The 18,186-nt window shown below is 62.8% G+C and overlaps 1 protein-coding gene across 1 annotated transcript in view; it reads right to left on the bottom strand.

Moving 5' to 3' along the window:
* HMCN2 (hemicentin 2) overlaps positions 1–18,186 on the bottom strand; it is a 141,489-nt gene that overhangs the window by 88,452 nt on the left and 34,851 nt on the right. Inside the window, 10 exon segments of the mRNA XM_089306779.1 lie at positions 1,354–1,498; positions 3,909–4,036; positions 4,290–4,385; positions 4,868–5,053; positions 11,806–11,955; positions 13,563–13,676; positions 14,060–14,187; positions 14,597–14,738; positions 15,667–15,939; positions 17,960–18,081. Of these exon segments, the coding sequence (XP_089162905.1) occupies positions 1,354–1,498; positions 3,909–4,036; positions 4,290–4,385; positions 4,868–5,053; positions 11,806–11,955; positions 13,563–13,676; positions 14,060–14,187; positions 14,597–14,738; positions 15,667–15,939; positions 17,960–18,081 (1,484 nt within the window).

The raw sequence follows: 18,186 nt of genomic DNA, 5'->3' as shown, positions 1-18,186 counted from the left end.
CTCCCGGGCGGGGGGGCCGGCTGCCGGGTCAGCCGTGGGAAGTTCTAGAGCCACAGCCACCCCATAACCACCTCAGGGAGGTGAGCAGTGCGAGTACAAATGGCTAAAGGGACGAGGCTTATGGGATGTGTGTTCTACCACCTAAAAACCGTCCAAAGGAAAATTGAAACGGCATGGCATCCAGGGCTATCGCCACCCGAGTATCACCAACTCCTCCCCCAGACCGAGCGGCCGGCGTGGGAGTGAGCCTGGCCGTCTGCTGGGGGCTGGCTTGTCCGGAACAGCCTAGAAGCTGACCCAGCCCCAGCTCCCTCTGCTCAGCCCTGGAGGGACGTACAGGTGACAAGCGGCAGAAACTGGTGTCTGCTGGGCAAAGTGGGCTTAGCAACAGGTGCCACACCCGTCCTCGGCACCACCTGGGCCCCCAGCTTACAAAGGGTGGTCTTGAAGAGGAGCAGGGGCCAGGCAACTAGGAGCAGGATGGTGGGGAGGACAAGCCAGAAGCCGGTGGCCAGGCCAGCATTGTGGTGCAGTGGGTTAAGCCACCACCTGTGACACTGGCATCTCATATGAATGCCAGTTAGGTCCTGGCTGCTCCACTTCTGATCCAGCTCCCTGCTAATGTGCCTGGGAAATCGGTAGAAGATGGTCCAAGTCCTTGGGCCCCTGCACCCGTGTGGGAGACTGGAAGAAGCTCCTGGCTTCACCCTGGCTCAGTGCTGGATGTTATGGCCATCTGGGGAGTGAACCAACAGATGGACGATTGTCTCTCTCTCTGCCTCTCTCTCTATCTCTCTGCAACTGTGCCTTTCAAATAAATAAATGAATCTTTAAAATATAAATAATTTTTTAAATTGCAGCCCCGCTAACAGATGCAGACTTTTCGTCTCGTCACTGTTCCCTATCCACTACAGTCTGAGTACTTAGAAAGCACTGATGTTGAATTAGGCACCCTAAGTCACCCAGAGATGACCGTCAGGGAGTGGGAGGCTGTGTGCAGTCGGATCTGACACCATGTTAGGGCCCTGCACACCGGGAGACTCTGGTATCCACGGCGGGTCCTGGAAGCCCTGCCCTCAGACACCACGGGACGAGGATGGCTGTGGACGGTTGTGTCGGGAACGTGCGTGTGCAGAATGTGCAAAGATACACAGCAAAATGTAACATCTGGTTATTCTTAGCTACTGGAATGCGCTGTGTTTTTTTAAACATGTCAGATCCCTAATTTTCCTACAGCAAGTATGTGTTCTTTGGGCAGTTTTTCTAAACATGGGTATTCAAGACCGGTCACCCTCCCCAGCCTGTCCTGGCCCCTGCCCCTCCCCCTCCTGCCACCGGGGGCCCGGGGCTCACCCTGGACCACCAGCATCACATCCCGGTGCCGAGAGCCAGCTGTGTTGGTGACCACGCAGCTGTAGCTGCCCGCGTCCTCCTGCAGCACACGGTCCAGGTGGAGGCTGCCATCCGCCCGGACAGAGGGCCGGCGGCCAGGTGGGAGCTGGGGAGAGAGCGGAAGCAGTGGCTCAGGGCAGCCGAGACAGAGCTGTCGGACGGCACTTTGGGAGTGGAGGACCTTAGTGGGGGTGACAGCCCGGCCGCCCTGCCCCCACCTCTTCTCTGAGACTCATGCACCCCCACGGACCCGAGCTGGTGAGGTAGGCGGACCCCTGCACATCTCAACCCCACTGCCACTCTGTCAACTGGACCACGGCAGGACTCGGAGACAAGCTGGGCCCCTGGGGGTCTCTGAGAATGTTAGCCTTTAGTGAGGAGGGGCTGGAGCTCAGGGCTGCAGGGAGGCCCCGTCCAGGGGCTGAGCAGGGCACGGCCACGCCAAGATGCAGAGCGCAGCTCCAGGTGGCGCCCCAGGGCCGCCCGGCAGGACCAGAGTTAGGGAAGGAGAGCGCAGCTCCAGAGCCAGGCCTGGGCAACCCCTGGAAAGGCCCAGCCATGCCCTGTGCCTAGCGAGGGGCCCCAGGCGAGGGAGTGGGGCCCAGGGCAGGCGTGCGGCAGGGGGCTATCTGGGGAGGAGCCATGAGGGGGTCGTGCTCTTGGCCTCCAGAAGCAACATTAACAGAGGAGCGCCGAGCGTGGCTGTGCTCAAACTTGGTGGCGCGTGGGGAAACGCCGGGGCCGTCTGTAAGATGTACCAGGCAGACTTTCCCTGACAGTGACGCGGGCTCCACCAGGAGCGCTGGCCCAGTCGATGCGCTCCAGGCGGGAGCAGCAAGGTGTCGGCAAACTCCCCCGGGGGTTCTGAAACACGCAGGTTGAGAGCCAGGAGGGGTGCACAGAAGGAACTTGGGGGCCCACAGGGGATGAGCAGAGGCCTTGGAGGAGCTGACACTTAACCTGGGGCTCAGAGCAGGGTCAGCCAGAGGTCCACCGAGACCAGGATAAACAGCTCAACCATCCCCCTCTGCGGTGCGGCACTAGAGCAGCCACAGACAAACCGAGTGAGCACAGCTGGGTTCCACCAAAACCTGATAAGCGGCCACGGCCAGATGGGCCCAGGGGCAGTCGTCCGAGACTCTCGGCTTCGGTTTTAAGGCTTGGGCTGTGGGGTCCGGCACCTGGGTTCCAGCCCCGCTTGGCCACTTACTAGCTAAGTGATCTCAACCGTCTGACTTGATCTCACTAAGCCTCGGTTTCCCTGTCTGTCAAATGGGCAAGAATAATAGCTCCTTCTTCCAGGTTAGGTTTGAGGAACGAAGGTGCTAACACCACAAGTGGCAGCTGGCTCTGCCCTACGCCACTCACTGCTGCTCTAATCGAGGACAGGAAGAGAGAGACAGGCGGCAGGACAAGGACAGCGTCCTGAGGGCGGGACCAGCGTGAGCTGAGACGCGGCACAGCAGCGGTTTCCCAGGGGGTGGAGAGTTGTCCAGCCTGGCAGGACTGTAGGGAAAGAGTTCAGATGGGCCGTGGGGGGTGGGGCAGGCGAGGCAGCCGAGGGGCTTGTCTGACTGCAGGGAGCACTTGTGAGGGGGCTGCGCCCCTCGCCTGGGTCAGGACATGAGGCCACGCCAGGCAGCAGGGACACAAAGCACAGCCGTGCGGTCGCTGCCTCCTGAAGTGTCCTCCTCCCCCATCTGTCGGTGCTTAAACAAACACGGGTGGTGGGCATCTGGCACAGCAGGGAAGGTGCCACCTGGGACGCCCAGCTCTGCATCCAGCTTCCTACCAAGGCGCACCTCGGGGGGCAGCAGGTGACAGCCCACGTACATGGGTCCCGTCCCACGTGGGAGACCTGGCGTGAGTTCTGGGCTCTAGGCTTCAGCCTGGCCTGGCCCAGCAGTTGCAAGCATCTGGAGAGTGAACCAAATGGGACAGCGCTCGCTCGCTCTCTCTCTCTCTCTCTCTCTGCCTTTCAAATAAATCCAACTTTTAAAGTTAACTCACAAGTAAGGGGGTGAGGGCCCCTCTTCACAGCCTCGAAGGCACTGGGACCCCTGGTGTGTCCAGGGCAGGACAGGAGAACTGAGGACAGGGAAGAGAAGGGGGGAGAGAGCCAGCAGGAGGGACAGAGGAAACAGGAAATCCAGCCGGTGTGAACTGATAAAGCAGCGCGTGTGTCCATCAGTGCATGGGTGCTCGGGGCAGACAGGACACCGCACAGGCCGCAGCTCTGCCCCTCAGAGCAGTGGTGACGAAGGCATCGAGTCAGGGCCACCGCTGAGTCTCTGCTCCCTAGATCCTCCTGCTGAGCCGCCCTGGGGGCCAGCAGCCCTGCCTGTGCTTGTAGGGATTCCAGAGAAACTTCTGGAATAAGGCAGGAAGGAGAAGGAAGGAGAGGCCATTCCAAAGAAGGGAGCCACGAAGCAGAGGTGAACAGGACGTGCACGTGACACCCTCCCTCAATGCCCGAGGCCCCCCGCCCACCGCGCCCGGAGGAGCCCAGCACTCACGGGCCGGCCGTCCTTGAGCCAGTGCCTCTCTGGGAGGGGTCTCCCCGCCAGGATGATACAAGACAGGGACACGGGCTGCCCCTCCAGGACGCGGACCATGGAAGCACTGCTGGCAATCTCCGGGGCTACTGCAGGGAGACGAGACGGCATCGGCCACAGCACAGCCCCTGTGGGTCACCCAGGGCACAGAGGCCCCACTTGCCTCCCCAGGGAACAGGTGTCTCAAGATTGGGGGTGCTAGAGGGTCCAAGGGCCCCTGGACACCGCTGGCCATGGGCACCTCTGTCCCAGAGGATGTGGTGGCCGTGCAGGGCCTCCCTGGGGGTTCCCGGGGAGCATCTGCCTCCCCAAACCCCAGGACCCTCCAAGCCCCCAGCGAACCGTGTCCTGTGACAGTGAGCTGGGCTTCGGCCTGGACCTTCCCAAAGACATTTCGAGCTTCACAGATGTACAGGGCCTGGTCTTCAGGGTCTACACCTGAGGACAGGAAAGAGGCTGCTGACCTCCAGGGCCCATGGCTTCCGGCCCCACAGGCCCAGCTCCACAGAGCCCGGAGGCCCTTAGCACAGCCTGGCCTGCAGAGGATCAGACAGGAAGGCTGGGACGGCAGAGAGAAAAGGGTGCGGAAGAGGCCTCAACTTGCCCATCTGTAGAACAGGATAACAGAGCACACCGGAACCTTGTACTGTGATTGGAAGGGCTCGACAGGAGGTGAAGAAAGCGCACAGCATGGGCTAAAAAGCGGTGCAGCAGCCGTCATGTGACCGTGAGAGCCACTGACCCCTCCGTGACACTCAGCGGTATTGCCACTTCCCGTCACCCACACAGCTCTACAGAGCAGGCCTGACAGTCAACCCACGCGCAGGTTTTATCACTGTCACGGTCACAGTCAGGTTCCGAGTGACCTGCGGTCGGTGCTGGGGGACCAGGACCACCCACAGCCCACCCTGATCTCTTACTTTCCAGGAACAGCACGCCCGAGGGCTGCCGGGTCCTGCTGCCCTGCCGGGGCCCCAGCAGCTGGCCATCTGCCCGGCGCCAGGTGACCTTCGGGGGTGGGCGGCCGGTGGCCCGGCAGGCCAGGAAAGCGCTGGTGCCCAGCTCCACAGTGACGTTCTGGGGCAGCTCTGTCAGCCGAGGTGCATCTACGGGGAGGCACAGGTCAGCCACGCCCATCCAGCCCAGCCGCCTGTGCCCTTCTGCCCCTCCCCCCCATGCCTGGCAGCCCCCTCTTCCAGCTTCACCCTTACAAACGGGCAGCTGACTCCTGCGCAGGCTGCAGGACAGAGCTCTTGGGGACAAGGCGGAGGCATGGACTGCAGTGCGATGGGGCCACCGTTGCCCCTCCTACCCCCACATCGGGTCTCAGGGCCCTCACTGGAGCCCCGCCACACAGGGGAGCCACACGCCTGCTCCTGGCTGTGACCCCTCCCAGGAAGTCCACCTCTGAGCCGCTGCATGGCACCCTTGGGCCTCAAGAAGGCGTGCGTTGCTGAGTCTGACTATGACCATGGCCAGCCAGGGTGGAGGCTCACTGGGAGGCTGGAGGGGAGCCCCCACTGCCTCTCAGACCCCCTCCCTCCCCTCCCCCACCCCCTGGGCCACAGGGGGCTTCCCCTTGGAGGGGTCCTAGACTTGCCTCTGAAGTGCCGAACCCACTGGCCTGGGCCAGGCCACTCTCTGGGTGCAGAGAACCAGGCCAGAGAGGCCGGCTGGGCTCAGGTGCCAAGTCCACGGCCCCTTCTGGGTTTCTGCTATTTTTTAGTTTTATGTATTCACTTACTTATTTGAGAAACAGAGAGACAGAGACGGGAGTACACTCCCTCTGCTGGTTTACTTCCCAAGTGCCCACGAAAGCCAGGTCAGGGCTGGGCCAAAGCTGGGAGCCGGAAACCCAATCCAGGCCCCCACGTGGGTGGCAGGAACCCAGTCACTTGGTCTGCATCAGCAGGGAGCTGGAGCCAGGAGCCCAAGCACTCTGAAACCGGATGCCGACATCCTGACCTGCGTCGTAGCCTCCACAAAGAGCCGCCTCCCTGGGGATCACGGGCCACCGACTTGGGAAGAAGCATATAAAACGCCACCTCATGGCATACACAGGACACTGAGGAGTGACAAGGGGCCGTGCTAAACACTGCGCCCGGGCAGCAGGCCTGGACAAGGGCTGTCCTGGCCACCGGGGCTGTAGGAAGCTCCAACAATCCACGGAGGGTGGAAAGTCCCCCAATTCTTGATCCGCACAACACCCGCCCTTCCCCGAGGTAAGGAAGCACTGTTAACGGCCTGCGGGGTCGCGTCCACGCCTTTCCTTCTCCGCTTGGTCTGCACTTCATTATCAGGAAGTCAGAAGCAAGTCCCTTCCCAAAGCGGAGTCTCCAGACCCATCCCCTACGCTCCCCCCGGGCGGGGCGGGGGGGTCTCTGGCCCCTGCTACCCGTTGGCGCCCAGCACCACGGACAAGCCTCCACCTCTCTGTTCTTTCCATCCTTTCCAGAAACCTCCCTCTCCCGTCCAAACCATGACATCAGATTCCCTCCTGGCCTCAGGGATTTGGGAAGTTCCAAGGAGAAATAAACACAACTTGGAAAATCACTGTGAGGAGGAAGACGTCTTGGACCCAGCCTCAGACGCCGCCCTCCGTTCCCGGGCCCGGCAGCCACCGAGGCCGAAGCTCGCAGCCAGCCTTCACTCAGGCCTTGCTCCGGCACAGCCCCGCCACCCCCTACCACCCCAGGCGGAGCCGGGCTCAGGCCCAGGGTCAGGTACCCAAAAGTCTGCCATCCCAGCTGTACACAGGCCACACTGGGGCCCCCTCCACGCCTCGCCTCCCCCGAGCGGGTCTCAGGCTTGCTCGGGCCCTGAGTGCGCCTCCACCCCCTCCCCTCCTTCGCCCCAGCCAGCCCAGCTTTGTGCCCCAACCTTGGAGCCCTCTGAAGCCCCCTCTCCTCTCCATCCCCTTCCTAGGCCTGACGTGCACGGCCGAGAAGTGCGAGTGACAGGTGCAGAGGATGGCGCTCGGCACCCCGCTGGGTGACAGGCAGCGAAAGGAGTGCTCTGGGCACCATGATGTCACCCAGTGTTTCCATGAACTCGCAAAGTGGGTGTTACTACCACAGCCCTCATTCTACACAAGAAGAAACTGAGTCAGAGACATGGAGAGTCCCGCCCAGGGTCACAGCTCAAAGTCAAGGGCAGAGCTGCGATCGGAGCCCAGGGCTGACCAATACCAAAGCCCAGACTCCCGACCCACAACCCTTCACCCTTCACCCCTGGGTGCTGTGCCAGCCACGGCTGCGCCTGCCTCTTCCATCTTCCTGCAGGGGTCACTCCCAAAGCAGCCAGACCCAAGCCTGAGCTACCCAGCTGGGGCCCACCCCGAGCACTGGGATCAGCAGGGCTGTGCTGCCAAGCCTGTCTCGCCGACCAGGACCCCAGGACCCTCCAGGCGTGCCAGGCCCCTCAGTGGGTGGAGGGGAGACTGAAGCCCCAAGTCCAAGTTGGGAGAAGGGGGACCGGGATGTCAACCTGGTGCTGTTCTCAGGGGCTCATCTCTGCTCTGGGGTGCCAAGCCCCTCCTCACAGCCGCCCAGCGCCCTCACTTCCCAGGAACCCCCACTGTGCCTTGGCCTCTGACAGGTTGGGGCAGGAGCTGCAGGAGCCAGGACAGGTGGATGTTGGCAGAGCCACTCCCGGGGAGGCCCCTCTGCAGCTGAGGGTGGCAGAGCCTGTGTGCAGCAAGGACTCATGAGGGGCAAGGAGGGGGCTCAGCCCCGGGCTGAGCGGTGACCGCAGGAAATCCCCAGGCTGGAGCCCTGGCCCCGAGGAGTGCGGTCTGGAGGCGGGGCCTCTGGGAGGAATCAGGTGTGCATGAGGTCATGGGGGTGGAGCCCCACCTGGGGTTAGTGCCCTTAGTGCAGAGACGCAGACAGCTGGCTACTCCCCCGTCCACTCACATGCACCCAGGGGAGGCCACAGGAAGGGGGCGGCCACCGCGAGAGAGCCCTGGCAGAGCCCAGCCATGCTGGCACCCCAAGCCACGACATCCACCGTGGGAGCCGTGAGAAACAGATCTCTGTGTTGCACTGCTGCCCACGAGAGCCTGTTCCTGGCCACCCGAGCTGACCAGGTCACTGTGCCTCTGTCCCCTCCCGGCTCCCACGGGCAGGGAGCAAAGTGCAGGCTCCTGAAAGCCTCAGGTCCCTGCTGGGGCAGCCTCACTCCCTGCACCTGCTCCCTTGTGCCTCCTGCGAGGCAGCCTGGGGTACAGGGACTGGGCCAGCAGCAGGCAGGACTGAGTCAGTGCAAGGGTGGGGGGGAGGGAAGAGAGAGGGAAGATGGCCGCCCCACGAGAGCGACCGGCAGGAACAAGGGTTGCAAGCAAGAGGGTGGGCGACTTCTCTGTGCGAAGGAGGCTGCAGCTCGGGTGCAGGGAGGGACCCTTGCAAGCTCCTTGCTCTTCAGAATGGCGCGGGTGGGGTCAGCAAGGACCCAGGCAGGGGCCACACTGCCCTCCCAGGGGTTTTCCAGGGGAAGGAACCCATGGAAGCTCTGGCCATAGTGAAGGGATGATGGCACAGGTGGTGACTTCTCGGCCGCCTCCTGACCCCCAGAGCAACAGACACTGGGCTGACGGCCCCAGGCCCTCACTCAGGCCTCAGTTTCCCGCTCTGGAAAGAGTGGGCTCTATTATTTCCCCTGAAAGTTCCAGGGACCGCCTGGAGCCCCTGCAGGCCCTGGGCGGGGCTGGCAGGGAGACCCCTGCATGGTTTAAGCAGGAGGAGGGAGGGGTGCTGTGCAGAGGGCTAGAGTGCACCAGGCGGAGGCCCGGGCCCAGGCCCTGCCTTGAGAGCCTGAGGGGGCAGTGGTGCCTGAGCAGGGGGCCCGCACTCCACGATGCTGTCCCCATACGGAGAGGCTGCGACCAGCCTGCAGCCCCGGCCCCGCTGGCCAGGCCCACAGATGACGCTCACGAGCATTTTCCTCCATAAAGAAATATTTCAGACAGATTTTTAAATGCCTCAGTACAAAGACACCTACAGCTCCAGCTGGTCATCTTCCTCTCATCACTATTACTCATTTTTCATCCTGACTCTAAAGGAAATTAACATCAGAACGTCATCCTGGGCTCCTAAATATATCGCAGGGCTTCTGCCCACGGAGCGTGATGGAGAAGCTACGCGGGACGGGCCATGCCTGCCCCCCGCTCGCTTCTCTCTGCTCCCCCACCCCAGGCTGGCCAAGGGTCTGCAGTGCCCACACGAGCCCGCCCCTACTCCCCAGCTCACCCATCCAGCACTGAGCGCTGCTGGGAGCAAATGAGAAGCCAGGACTGAGTGAGAGGGCAGACAGGCAGCGGGCAGCCTTGGAAAGGAAATCAAGCAAAGTAATCAGGACCCTGAATTCGGGCAGGGGGTGCCCGCTGCAGAGCCACATCACCAGCTGTGGGACCAGCCCTCCGCCTCAGCCGCCCCTCTCAGCCCACCTGCGCCCACAGGGGACACCAAAGAGCCCTCGGGCTGCTCCCAAGTGCAGGCACAGCTGCGGCGGGAGGGGAAGGCCGCCCCCCTCTCGTGCCCCGAACACCAGCAGGAAGCCTGTTCCCAGCTCAACAGCAGGACGTGGGCACAGTGCCACCCATCCCCAGCCTCTGCCAGCTTGGCCGGGAGAGCCAAGGCACAGCTGCCACCCAGATGAGCAGAAAATTTCATTTCCCACTGCCACTGCCAAGCGGGCTCCCTCCAGCTCCACAGCTGCTGGGCCAGCCTCCACGCCGTCTGTGATCCAAGGCCACAGGGTGCCAGTGCCTCCGCAGCTCTGCCTCCAGGCTGCCGGCCGTACCCTCCCTCTGGCGCGCAGAGACAGCCCCAAGGCCAGCGGCAGACAGGGAAGGAACAGGGCGAGGTGGGCACATCAGCCTGGACCCCGAAGAGGAAAAGCTTGGCTGGAGACCAGAGGAGGCCCACAGGATGACGGCCGCAGCACACACACACACACACACACACACACCCGCCGGAGCAGTGCCCCACTCTCCCGGGACCTTCAGGCTGACTCCTGCGGCAGTGGCTTTACCGGAGCCCACTGCATCACAGGCCCCTCCGCCTCTCACTTGCACCACATCCCAGGAGCATTTCTGCCCACCAGAAGCCCGGGGCCCAGAGAGAAGGATGCCGGCAGCACCACAACCATGGCCAGGGCTCAGTGCCAGCTCTGCCGCCCACCAGCTGCATGGTCTCAGGCAAGACACTGAATCTCCCCGTGCCTCAGTTTCCCCACCTGTGCAGGAGACGAGGCCAGCTGCCACCCCCCAGCATTGCTTTGAGGACGACAGGTGTCAGCTTAGAGCTGGCTGATGCCACAGAAGTGTGGCTCTCGGCTCCACTCCCGCCACATTCAGGCTCCTGGGCCCATGACTTTCCACCCCGGCCCAGCCCAGCTGAGAGCCTGGCCACACAGCACAGAAGGTGTGGACACACAGCTCTTCTCCCAGAACCTCTCAGGGACCCCAGGCCGGAAGTGACCGGCAGCAGGTGACAGCTGCCTTGGCCTCCACGCCTCTCCTGCCCTGTGTCACTCGCTCCCTGCCTCACTTCTCCGGCCATGGTGTCCGGGAGGCGGGAGCTTGCACGTGCTGTTCCCTTTCCCTGGAACACTGTCCCCAGCTCCACGCCTGCCTGGCTGCTCTGGCTCCAGCTGGGATAACACCTCGCCCAGGAAGCCTTCCCAGCTCCCGGTGTTAGCTTGGCCCCCTTCCTCGGGTCCCCACACCCTGAGGATGCACTTCCAGATGCCTGGTTTTTCTGCTCTCAGCTTACAGGGAGTCCCCACGTCTCCCCAGCCATGTTCCCGTGTGACAGGGCCTGGCACACGGGCACCTGGTGGCCCTTGTTAGAGGAATGAATGATAGCACAAATGAACGGATGAAGGCTAAGGGCACGAAGCCGGGAAGGTCACCAGTCTAAGATGGCACCTTGGGGAGCCCTTGGCTACCTGAGCCACTGTCGGCCTCGGCCCAGCCTGGCCCACCCAGCCTAGACGCACACGCTCTCGGCTCTCCGTCCTCCCCAGAGCCCCCAGCGTCTGCCTCTCCCGCTGTGGCCACAGCAAAGCCTTGGAGCCCAACCTGTGCTGGCTCAGCCTGCCAAGGAGCTGTGCCTGTGGCTTTGCAGCCAGTCCCGTGCCGGGAGCCAGGCCTGGAACTCAGACCTCATGAACACACAGGACTCACGCTCCCCATGTACAACGAGTACAGTCGCCCCCCTCTGTTTGCCAAGCAGTCGAGGGGCCAGACCCTGCACCAAGCCTCATTCAGGGAACGACACCCGGCCCTCAGGGCAGAATGGCGGAAAGTGACAGAGTAGAGACGAACTCGGCTGTCAGCCCCAGCCTGAACCACGCTGGCTCTGTGGGATGCCGCCTCCAAGCAGCCCCCAGAGACCCCTCCCTTCTGGACTCTCTGGCTTGTGTGACCCCTCCCAATCACAGGGCCCTGGGGCTGGTCTGTGACCAGCAGAATGGGCAGAAGGAACAGTGTGTGGGGACAGACAGTGGCTTCCACCCTGGACCCTCTCTCTCCATCCTGCCCGCCCACACTCTTGCCCTGGGGAAAGCCCACGTGGCAAGGGATGGAAGCCTCACACCACAGCCACTTGAGTGAGCCTGGAGGGGACTCCGATGGTGGCCACGTGGCAGGCCCTGCACCAGAACCGTCCAGCTGAGCCACGCCTGATGCCTGGCCCTCCGAATGGGAAAGAACAAACGCTCACGGCTCCAGCCGCAGAGGGTGTGGCGATGTGCGACGCAGGGAGCCGCGACACGCACGCCAGCTTCTCTCCATCAACCCTGTCCCGAGGCCACAATGGCAGCCAGGGGCAGGAGCCGCAGGGCGGGGCACACTCACGTCCGACCTCCAGCTGGATTTCCGCGGTGGCGTCACCCAGCTCGTTGATGGCTCGACAGGTGTAGACCCCAGCATCCCTCTCGCGAGCCGCTGGGATCCGCAGCGTCCCCGACGTGGAGCCCTCAGGAGCCAGAATCATCTCAAGGCCGCCTGGACCACACAAGAAAGAGAGTCAGTCGGGGCCGGCTCTGTGGGGTTGTGGGCTAGGCCTGGGGCTCTGGCATCCCATATGGGCACCGGCTCTAGTCCCAGCTGCTCCCCTTCCGATCCAGCTCTCTGCTATGGCCTGGGAAAGCAGTGGAAGATGGCCCAAGTGCTTGGTCCCCTGCACCCATGTGGGAGACCCAGAAGAAACTCCTGGCTCCTGGCTTCAGATCAGCCCAGCTCCAGCCGTTGTGGCCATTTGGGGAGTGAACCAGTGGATGGAAGACCTCTCTCTCTCTGTCTATAACTCTGCCTCTCAAATAAACAAGTCTTTAAAAAAAAAAAAAGAGCATCAGCTGGCATCCCCTGGTCGCACAGAGGCCGGTAATTCCAGCCTCCCAGATGCCAGGCTCTTGCACCCCATGAGGCTGGTCTTCCCTGAGCCCCTTGTAGACCAAAGTGGAGGCCCAGCCAACCCCCAGCTTGTCAGGCTCACCACCCAGGAACTCGTGCCTGGGCCTCCCACTGGGTCAGACCCAGACACGGGAGCTGAGGTGGCCGTAGCCCCACATGTCCGTCTTCCCGGGGCCTCACACACCCCCTGACCCTTGCCCGCTCCTTCCTATATTCAATTTAATTTTGTATTTTACGTTGCAGGAAAATATACATCCCATAAAACATCTCATCTTGTCCTAACTGCAGTGGCATTAGGGACCTCCACACTGTGTGCCCGTCACCTCCATCCAGCTCCGGGCCCGCCCCCAGCCTCCGGCACCCGCACTCCACTCTCTGTCCCTGTGAACTGGCAGACGCCTGGCGGATCTGTCCTCAGGGGACTGGCTCCTGTCACCTAGCATGCCCTCGAGGCTCACCCACGCCGCAGCGTGTCCGGATGCCAGGCCTTCTCAGGCTGCACGGCACTCCGCTGCAAGCCCCCTTTCAAAAGGGGCTGGGAGGAGGGGGCCCGGGGCCAGAGCAGGCAGCGTCATAAACACTAGGCAGGCCACAGGCAAAATGCTGCAGTCCCGTGCTGACAGCGCCTGCCCTGCCTGTCTGCAGGGCCGGGACCCCCGACAGGTGCTGCAAAGAGCAGAGCCCACCGGTGGGAGGGGCCTCATCGGTGGTCCTGACTGATCCCTGGGAGGGAGCCCTGGACACGTCCAGGGGGGCCGAAGCAGTGGCCCCCAGCCCTGACAAGCGAGCAGCAGCTCCGCCCAGGGCCGCGTGCAGACACTGGACACGCTCTCGCTCAGCCCTCCGAACCGCGGTTACCCCATTCCTGCTTCTCCAGAATTCACGCTGGCCTCAGCACCACCACCAGGTGTGGTGCATCTGGCTCCTTCTAAACACGTCACACAACCAAATCCATCTTGGAATGCCCCATTCGACAGTGAAGGAAACTGAGGCTCAGACACTCCAAGTCACGCCAAGGTCACCCCGGAGAGCCAAGATTCGAATCTGGGTCTGACTCCATCCCGCTCCTAACTCAAGCATCGACTGCAGAACCGGGCTGGGGAGAAGCTGGGCCTGCTGGACCCGTGCTGCCCCCCCCCAGACCCCTACTCGTTTTCTGGAAAGCCGACCCCCCTCAGGCCCCTCTCCCACCTTCGTACCTCGATACCAGATGACCCGGGGTGGGGGGACCCCCGATGCCTTGCACCCCAACACGGCCTCCTCCCCAACGGCTACAAGCACCACGGCGCTGACGGCAGACACGGACGGGGGGTCTGCAAGGGAGGGGGGGGCGCTGGGGACCAGCCTGCATGTGGCCCAGCGTGAGGAGTCCACAGCCTTGGGGAGCCCCTCACGCCATCCGCGCCAGCACCCCTCACTCCACACTGCCCTCCCGCCGCCCCTGCCTGGAATGCTGTGGACCAGCAGAGGGGTCACCTCTGCGGAGGGTCGTGCTGGGCCCTGCGTGTGGCGGCCCCTCCCCCATCACCCTGACATCCCAGGAAAGCACCATCCGCAGCCCCCTGCTTGTTGGCTTTGGGCCAGCTCCCCCCGGCCAGGGGGCCACGTGTGCACTGCTGTGCCCCCGGCCTGACCCAGCCCAGACGCTCAGTGGACACGGGAGGCCCTCCTCCTGCAGGTGCGCTGGGCCCAGTACCTGTGTAGTAGAGGGTGACCGTCTCCTCGTCCGTCCCAGCCTCGTTCGTGGCCTGGCAACTATAATTCCCAGCATCCTCAGGGGCTAGGCCCCGAATGATCAGCGTACCCTGGGCGTCCACCTGGATTCTGAGTCAGCCACAAAAACGTTCATCACTACCGACGAATTAACCAGCAGCAGCGTCCCTAGCGACCGCTCTCCCACACGGAGCGCTTGCCGGCAGCTGGGCTGTGCCCCAGGCGTTTTACCTACAGGGCCTTTAATTCTAGTTCACGAAACGCGGACAGGCAAGGGTGTTTGCCCAGGGCCACGCAGCCTGAAGGGAGAAGCAAGGTTCCCGCACAGGTCTGCTGGATCCTGGCGCCCGAGCCCCTGACCCCACGGCCACTGCTGCATTTCCAAAGCAATCTTGTCCCCCAAATGACCACAGGAAGAAGGGTGCCCCGCCCCCCTCCCCCCACCCCAGGCAAGAAGCCCAGGCCTAGCCAGCCTCGGCCGCCTGTGCCAGCCCCAGAGCTCTGTGTGGGGGGCCCTTACCTGCTGTCCTCTTGCAGGGCGCGGCCCTCGCGGCTCCAGGAGACGTGGGGGGTGGGGTATCCCGAGGCTGAGCAGCTGACCTTCACCTCCACGCCCTGGGGCAAGTGCTGAGACCTGGTGTGGATGCTGACCTGCGGGGCCTCTGTGGCCCAGAGGGAGAGTGGACAGGTGGGGACAAGCCCATCAGAGCGGCTGTGCCATCCGCTACCTGGCCCAGGCTCTCCCCCTCCCTGCAGCCACAGACGGGCAGGACAGGGAAGCAGGGTCCCAAAGGGCCCGACTCCCCTTGGATTCTGGGATAGACCAGAATCCTCTGGGGCCTGGGGTAGACCAGCTGGCCGCCCCACATGGGAGCCACCTCCTGCCGGCAGGAAGCATCGAGCTCCCAGGGTTCTGCTCTGGGCTGAGCGCCTCAGGGGACAGCTGCTGGAGCCGGGGACAGCTTTCCCTGTGGTGATCCTGAGGCCCCTAGGTCTGCCCTAATATCAGCCCTAAACTTGGGAAAGTTCCCAGGACAACAGGCCTGCGAGGCTTGAACCCAGCTCATCTGGAAACGGCAGGCACCCCACCACACACACCTGCGACAGGCATGACTAATAGATCTCCAACCTGCAGAGCCCAGACCTGGCCTTGGAATCCTGCTCAACACGCCCCAGGCAGAGTCACTGGCACAAGAGAGGGTGAGCGTTCTGCCTCCTGTGCTCCCACCCTGCAGGGCTGCCCAATCTCTGCTGAACCCTGAGCTCCGACCTCTCACCCAGTGCCCTAGATATGCAGCGGGAACGGGGAGGGGGAGGAGGAGACAAGGGGACAGCTAGATGGCATGAGAAAAGGACAAGACACGTGGAATTGGCTTGGCCTGTAGCAGTAGAAACTTAGGCTAGATGCTAGGAAGAACTTTCCAACGACGAGGACCACTTGGCTTTGGCTAGGAGGCTGTAGAAGCCCCTTTCCCTAGGGGGTCAGAAAGCACTGAATGTGCTGTGGCTGCCTGCCAGAGACTGTGTCGGAGCAGGGGGATGGATGGGTGGGCTTCTGGGGGGGCACAGCTGTGGCAGGAAGGGCCTCACCTCTCACCAGGAGCCAGACGGAAGCCCGTGAGACCCCATTGGCGTTGCTGGCCATGCACTGGTACCGCCCGCTATCGCTGGGGATGACAGCGCCGACCTCCAGGGACAGGTCGGCCAGCTGGGTGACCCGGCCGGTGGCGGCTGGCAGGACTCGCCAGTCGCGAACCCACGTCAGGTTGTAGGGAGCCTCTCCGAGGACGCGGCAGGAGAGGATGGCGGTCTCCCCGGGGGACACGGTCACGTTGGGGGCAGGGACCAGCTGTGGCGGGGGGTCTGTGGGACACAGGCACGGGGTGGAGGGGGACGCAAGGGCTGAGGCACAGATGCCCGAGAGTATCCAGGCTCTCAGGGCCCGCCCTTGCCCCAGCACCAGCCAGCAGAGCCCTCCGCAGCCATCTGCTCACCACCTGGGCGGGACACCCCCCACTCTTCCTGCACCCTCCCGGGCCGCGTGCCTGTGCGTGCGTCCTGCAGCGGCCGCAGCATCTAACACGTCACCAACCCCCCCGTCCCACCCTGAGGAATGAAAGCCTTGCAAAGCAGCAGCCAGCAGGGAGAGCCACTCCCCATTCCCACGGCCCAGCTGTTATTCAGGGCGGGGGGGTGGGGGGCGGAGCAGAGCTGAGAGCGCTGCCACCTGGACACAGAAGGGACCATCTCAGAGGTCACCTCGCACAGGGACAAGGCCCTGGAGCCAGCAGGCAACACGCTCCAGGGACGGTGATGTCCATGCACACGCGTGCTGGGCTCTGCGGCCACCCGGAATCATGAGAGACTTGCCCATCCTGGGGCAAGTCGGGACATCTGCTCTGGGCAAACCTAAGCAGAAGGAGGGTTTTCCTGGTAATGGACTGGGATTACACAGGAAAATCTACCTTTTCAAAAAGAAATTGTTTATTTGAAAGGCAGACTTACAGAGAAGGGGAGACAGAGAGAGGTCTCCCACCCACTGATTCACTCCCCAGATGGCCACATCAGCTGTTCTGGGCCAGGCTGAAGTCAGGAGCCAGGAGCTTCCTCTGGGTCTCCCACATGGGTAGCAGGGGCCCAAGCAGTTGCTTTCCCAGGCCATTAGCAGGGAGCTGGATCAGAAGCGAAGCAGCCGGGACACCGGGACGCCGGCACTGCAGGGGCAGCGGCAGAGGCTTTACTCGCTGGGCTGCCACGCTGGCCCCCAAAATCTAGCCGTTTCTATGAAATGTCAGAATGACTCGAAGTCAGTTTCAGCTCTTAACCAAATAAGAGAAAAAGCAAAGATGGCCAAATGTCTCCTTCCCGTGTCCTCGTTGTTTATCGGAAGCGAAATGTCACCAGTGACTGCCGCAGAAGCACGCGCCGACTGGCTGCGTGGTGACATGACGACAAGCCAGGCTGTGACAAGCATCTGTGACTCTGTAGGACCTAGGAAAAGGGCTGTGCGGAAGTGAATCCAACGGCAGGTGGGGGCCCCGGGCTCCTGCTTGCTTCCGGAGTTTCCCAGCCTTGCAGTCAGCAGCGAGCCTGCTCTCCTGCGACTGCACGCTCCCTGGGTTCCTTCCCAACCAGACAGCTTAGGTGCCAAATTGTCAACACAGGCGCTGATGTTGCAGCGCAGCGAGCTAAGCCGCCACCTGCCGCAGCGGCATCCCATGTGGGTGCCGGTTCGCGTCCCGGCGGCTCCACTTCCAATCCGGCTCCCTACTGATGGCCTGGACAAGCAGCGGAAGATGGCCCGAGTCCTTGGGCCCCTGTCTCCCTTGTGGGAGACCCGGATGGAGTTCCAAGCTCCTGGCTTCAACCTGGCCTGCTACTGCCATTTGGGAAGTGAATCAGCAATTGAAAGATCCCTCTCTCTCTCTCTCTCCCTCCATCTCTCTTCCTCCCTTCCTCTCTCTCTTTGTAACTCTGCCTTTCAAATAAATAAGCCTTAAAAAAAAAATAGTAAAGCCAGTTTTATTCCGAGACTGTCTGGGGTGTCCTCAGCCTTCCCAGGCAGAGCCCCGCAGGTGTTCTGGGATCAAGACTACAAGATGGACAGGGGCTCCTGAAAGGACCTGGGGGTGTGGCCAAGCCCCGGGGGCAGGGCCAAGAAGTCAGAGAAGGGATTGAGGCTGGACAGGGCGGGCACGGCCCAAGCCAGGGCTCTCAAGTTTCCCCCAGCTGGGACCCACGGCCACTCCCAGAGAGGCATGCAGGCAGGTGGCAGTGCAGGTGGGCTCCCTCTGATGCTGCCCGGAAGACAGAGACTCGGCGGGAGGAAGTCCTGGAGGGAAGACTGTGGGGAGGGGTGCTGCGAGGGGCCCCGGGCACAGACCTGTGACCACGATCTGGGCCTTCGCTCGGCCGGTCCCAGCCCTGCTCACGGCTGTGCACTCGTACGTCCCCTCCTCGGCCTTGGAGGCCCGTGGGATCTCCCAGCTGCTGTTTCCTGACTCCCTGTGAGCGAAGATCAGCAAGACGCGCAATCACGCTGGCCCCAGCCTGGGCCCCCAGCCTCGTCTGGCCCTCGGGGGCCTCAGCCCCCTGAATCCTGCCCCGAGA

This window comes from Oryctolagus cuniculus, chromosome 1 (genome assembly GCF_051225735.1).
Source record: "Oryctolagus cuniculus isolate XC-2025 breed Fujian yellow rabbit chromosome 1, ASM5122573v1, whole genome shotgun sequence".
Classification (NCBI taxonomy): Eukaryota; Metazoa; Chordata; class Mammalia; order Lagomorpha; family Leporidae; genus Oryctolagus; species Oryctolagus cuniculus.
Note: the sequence above shows the minus strand (reverse complement) of the source record. Positions and strands in the feature narration are given on the sequence as shown.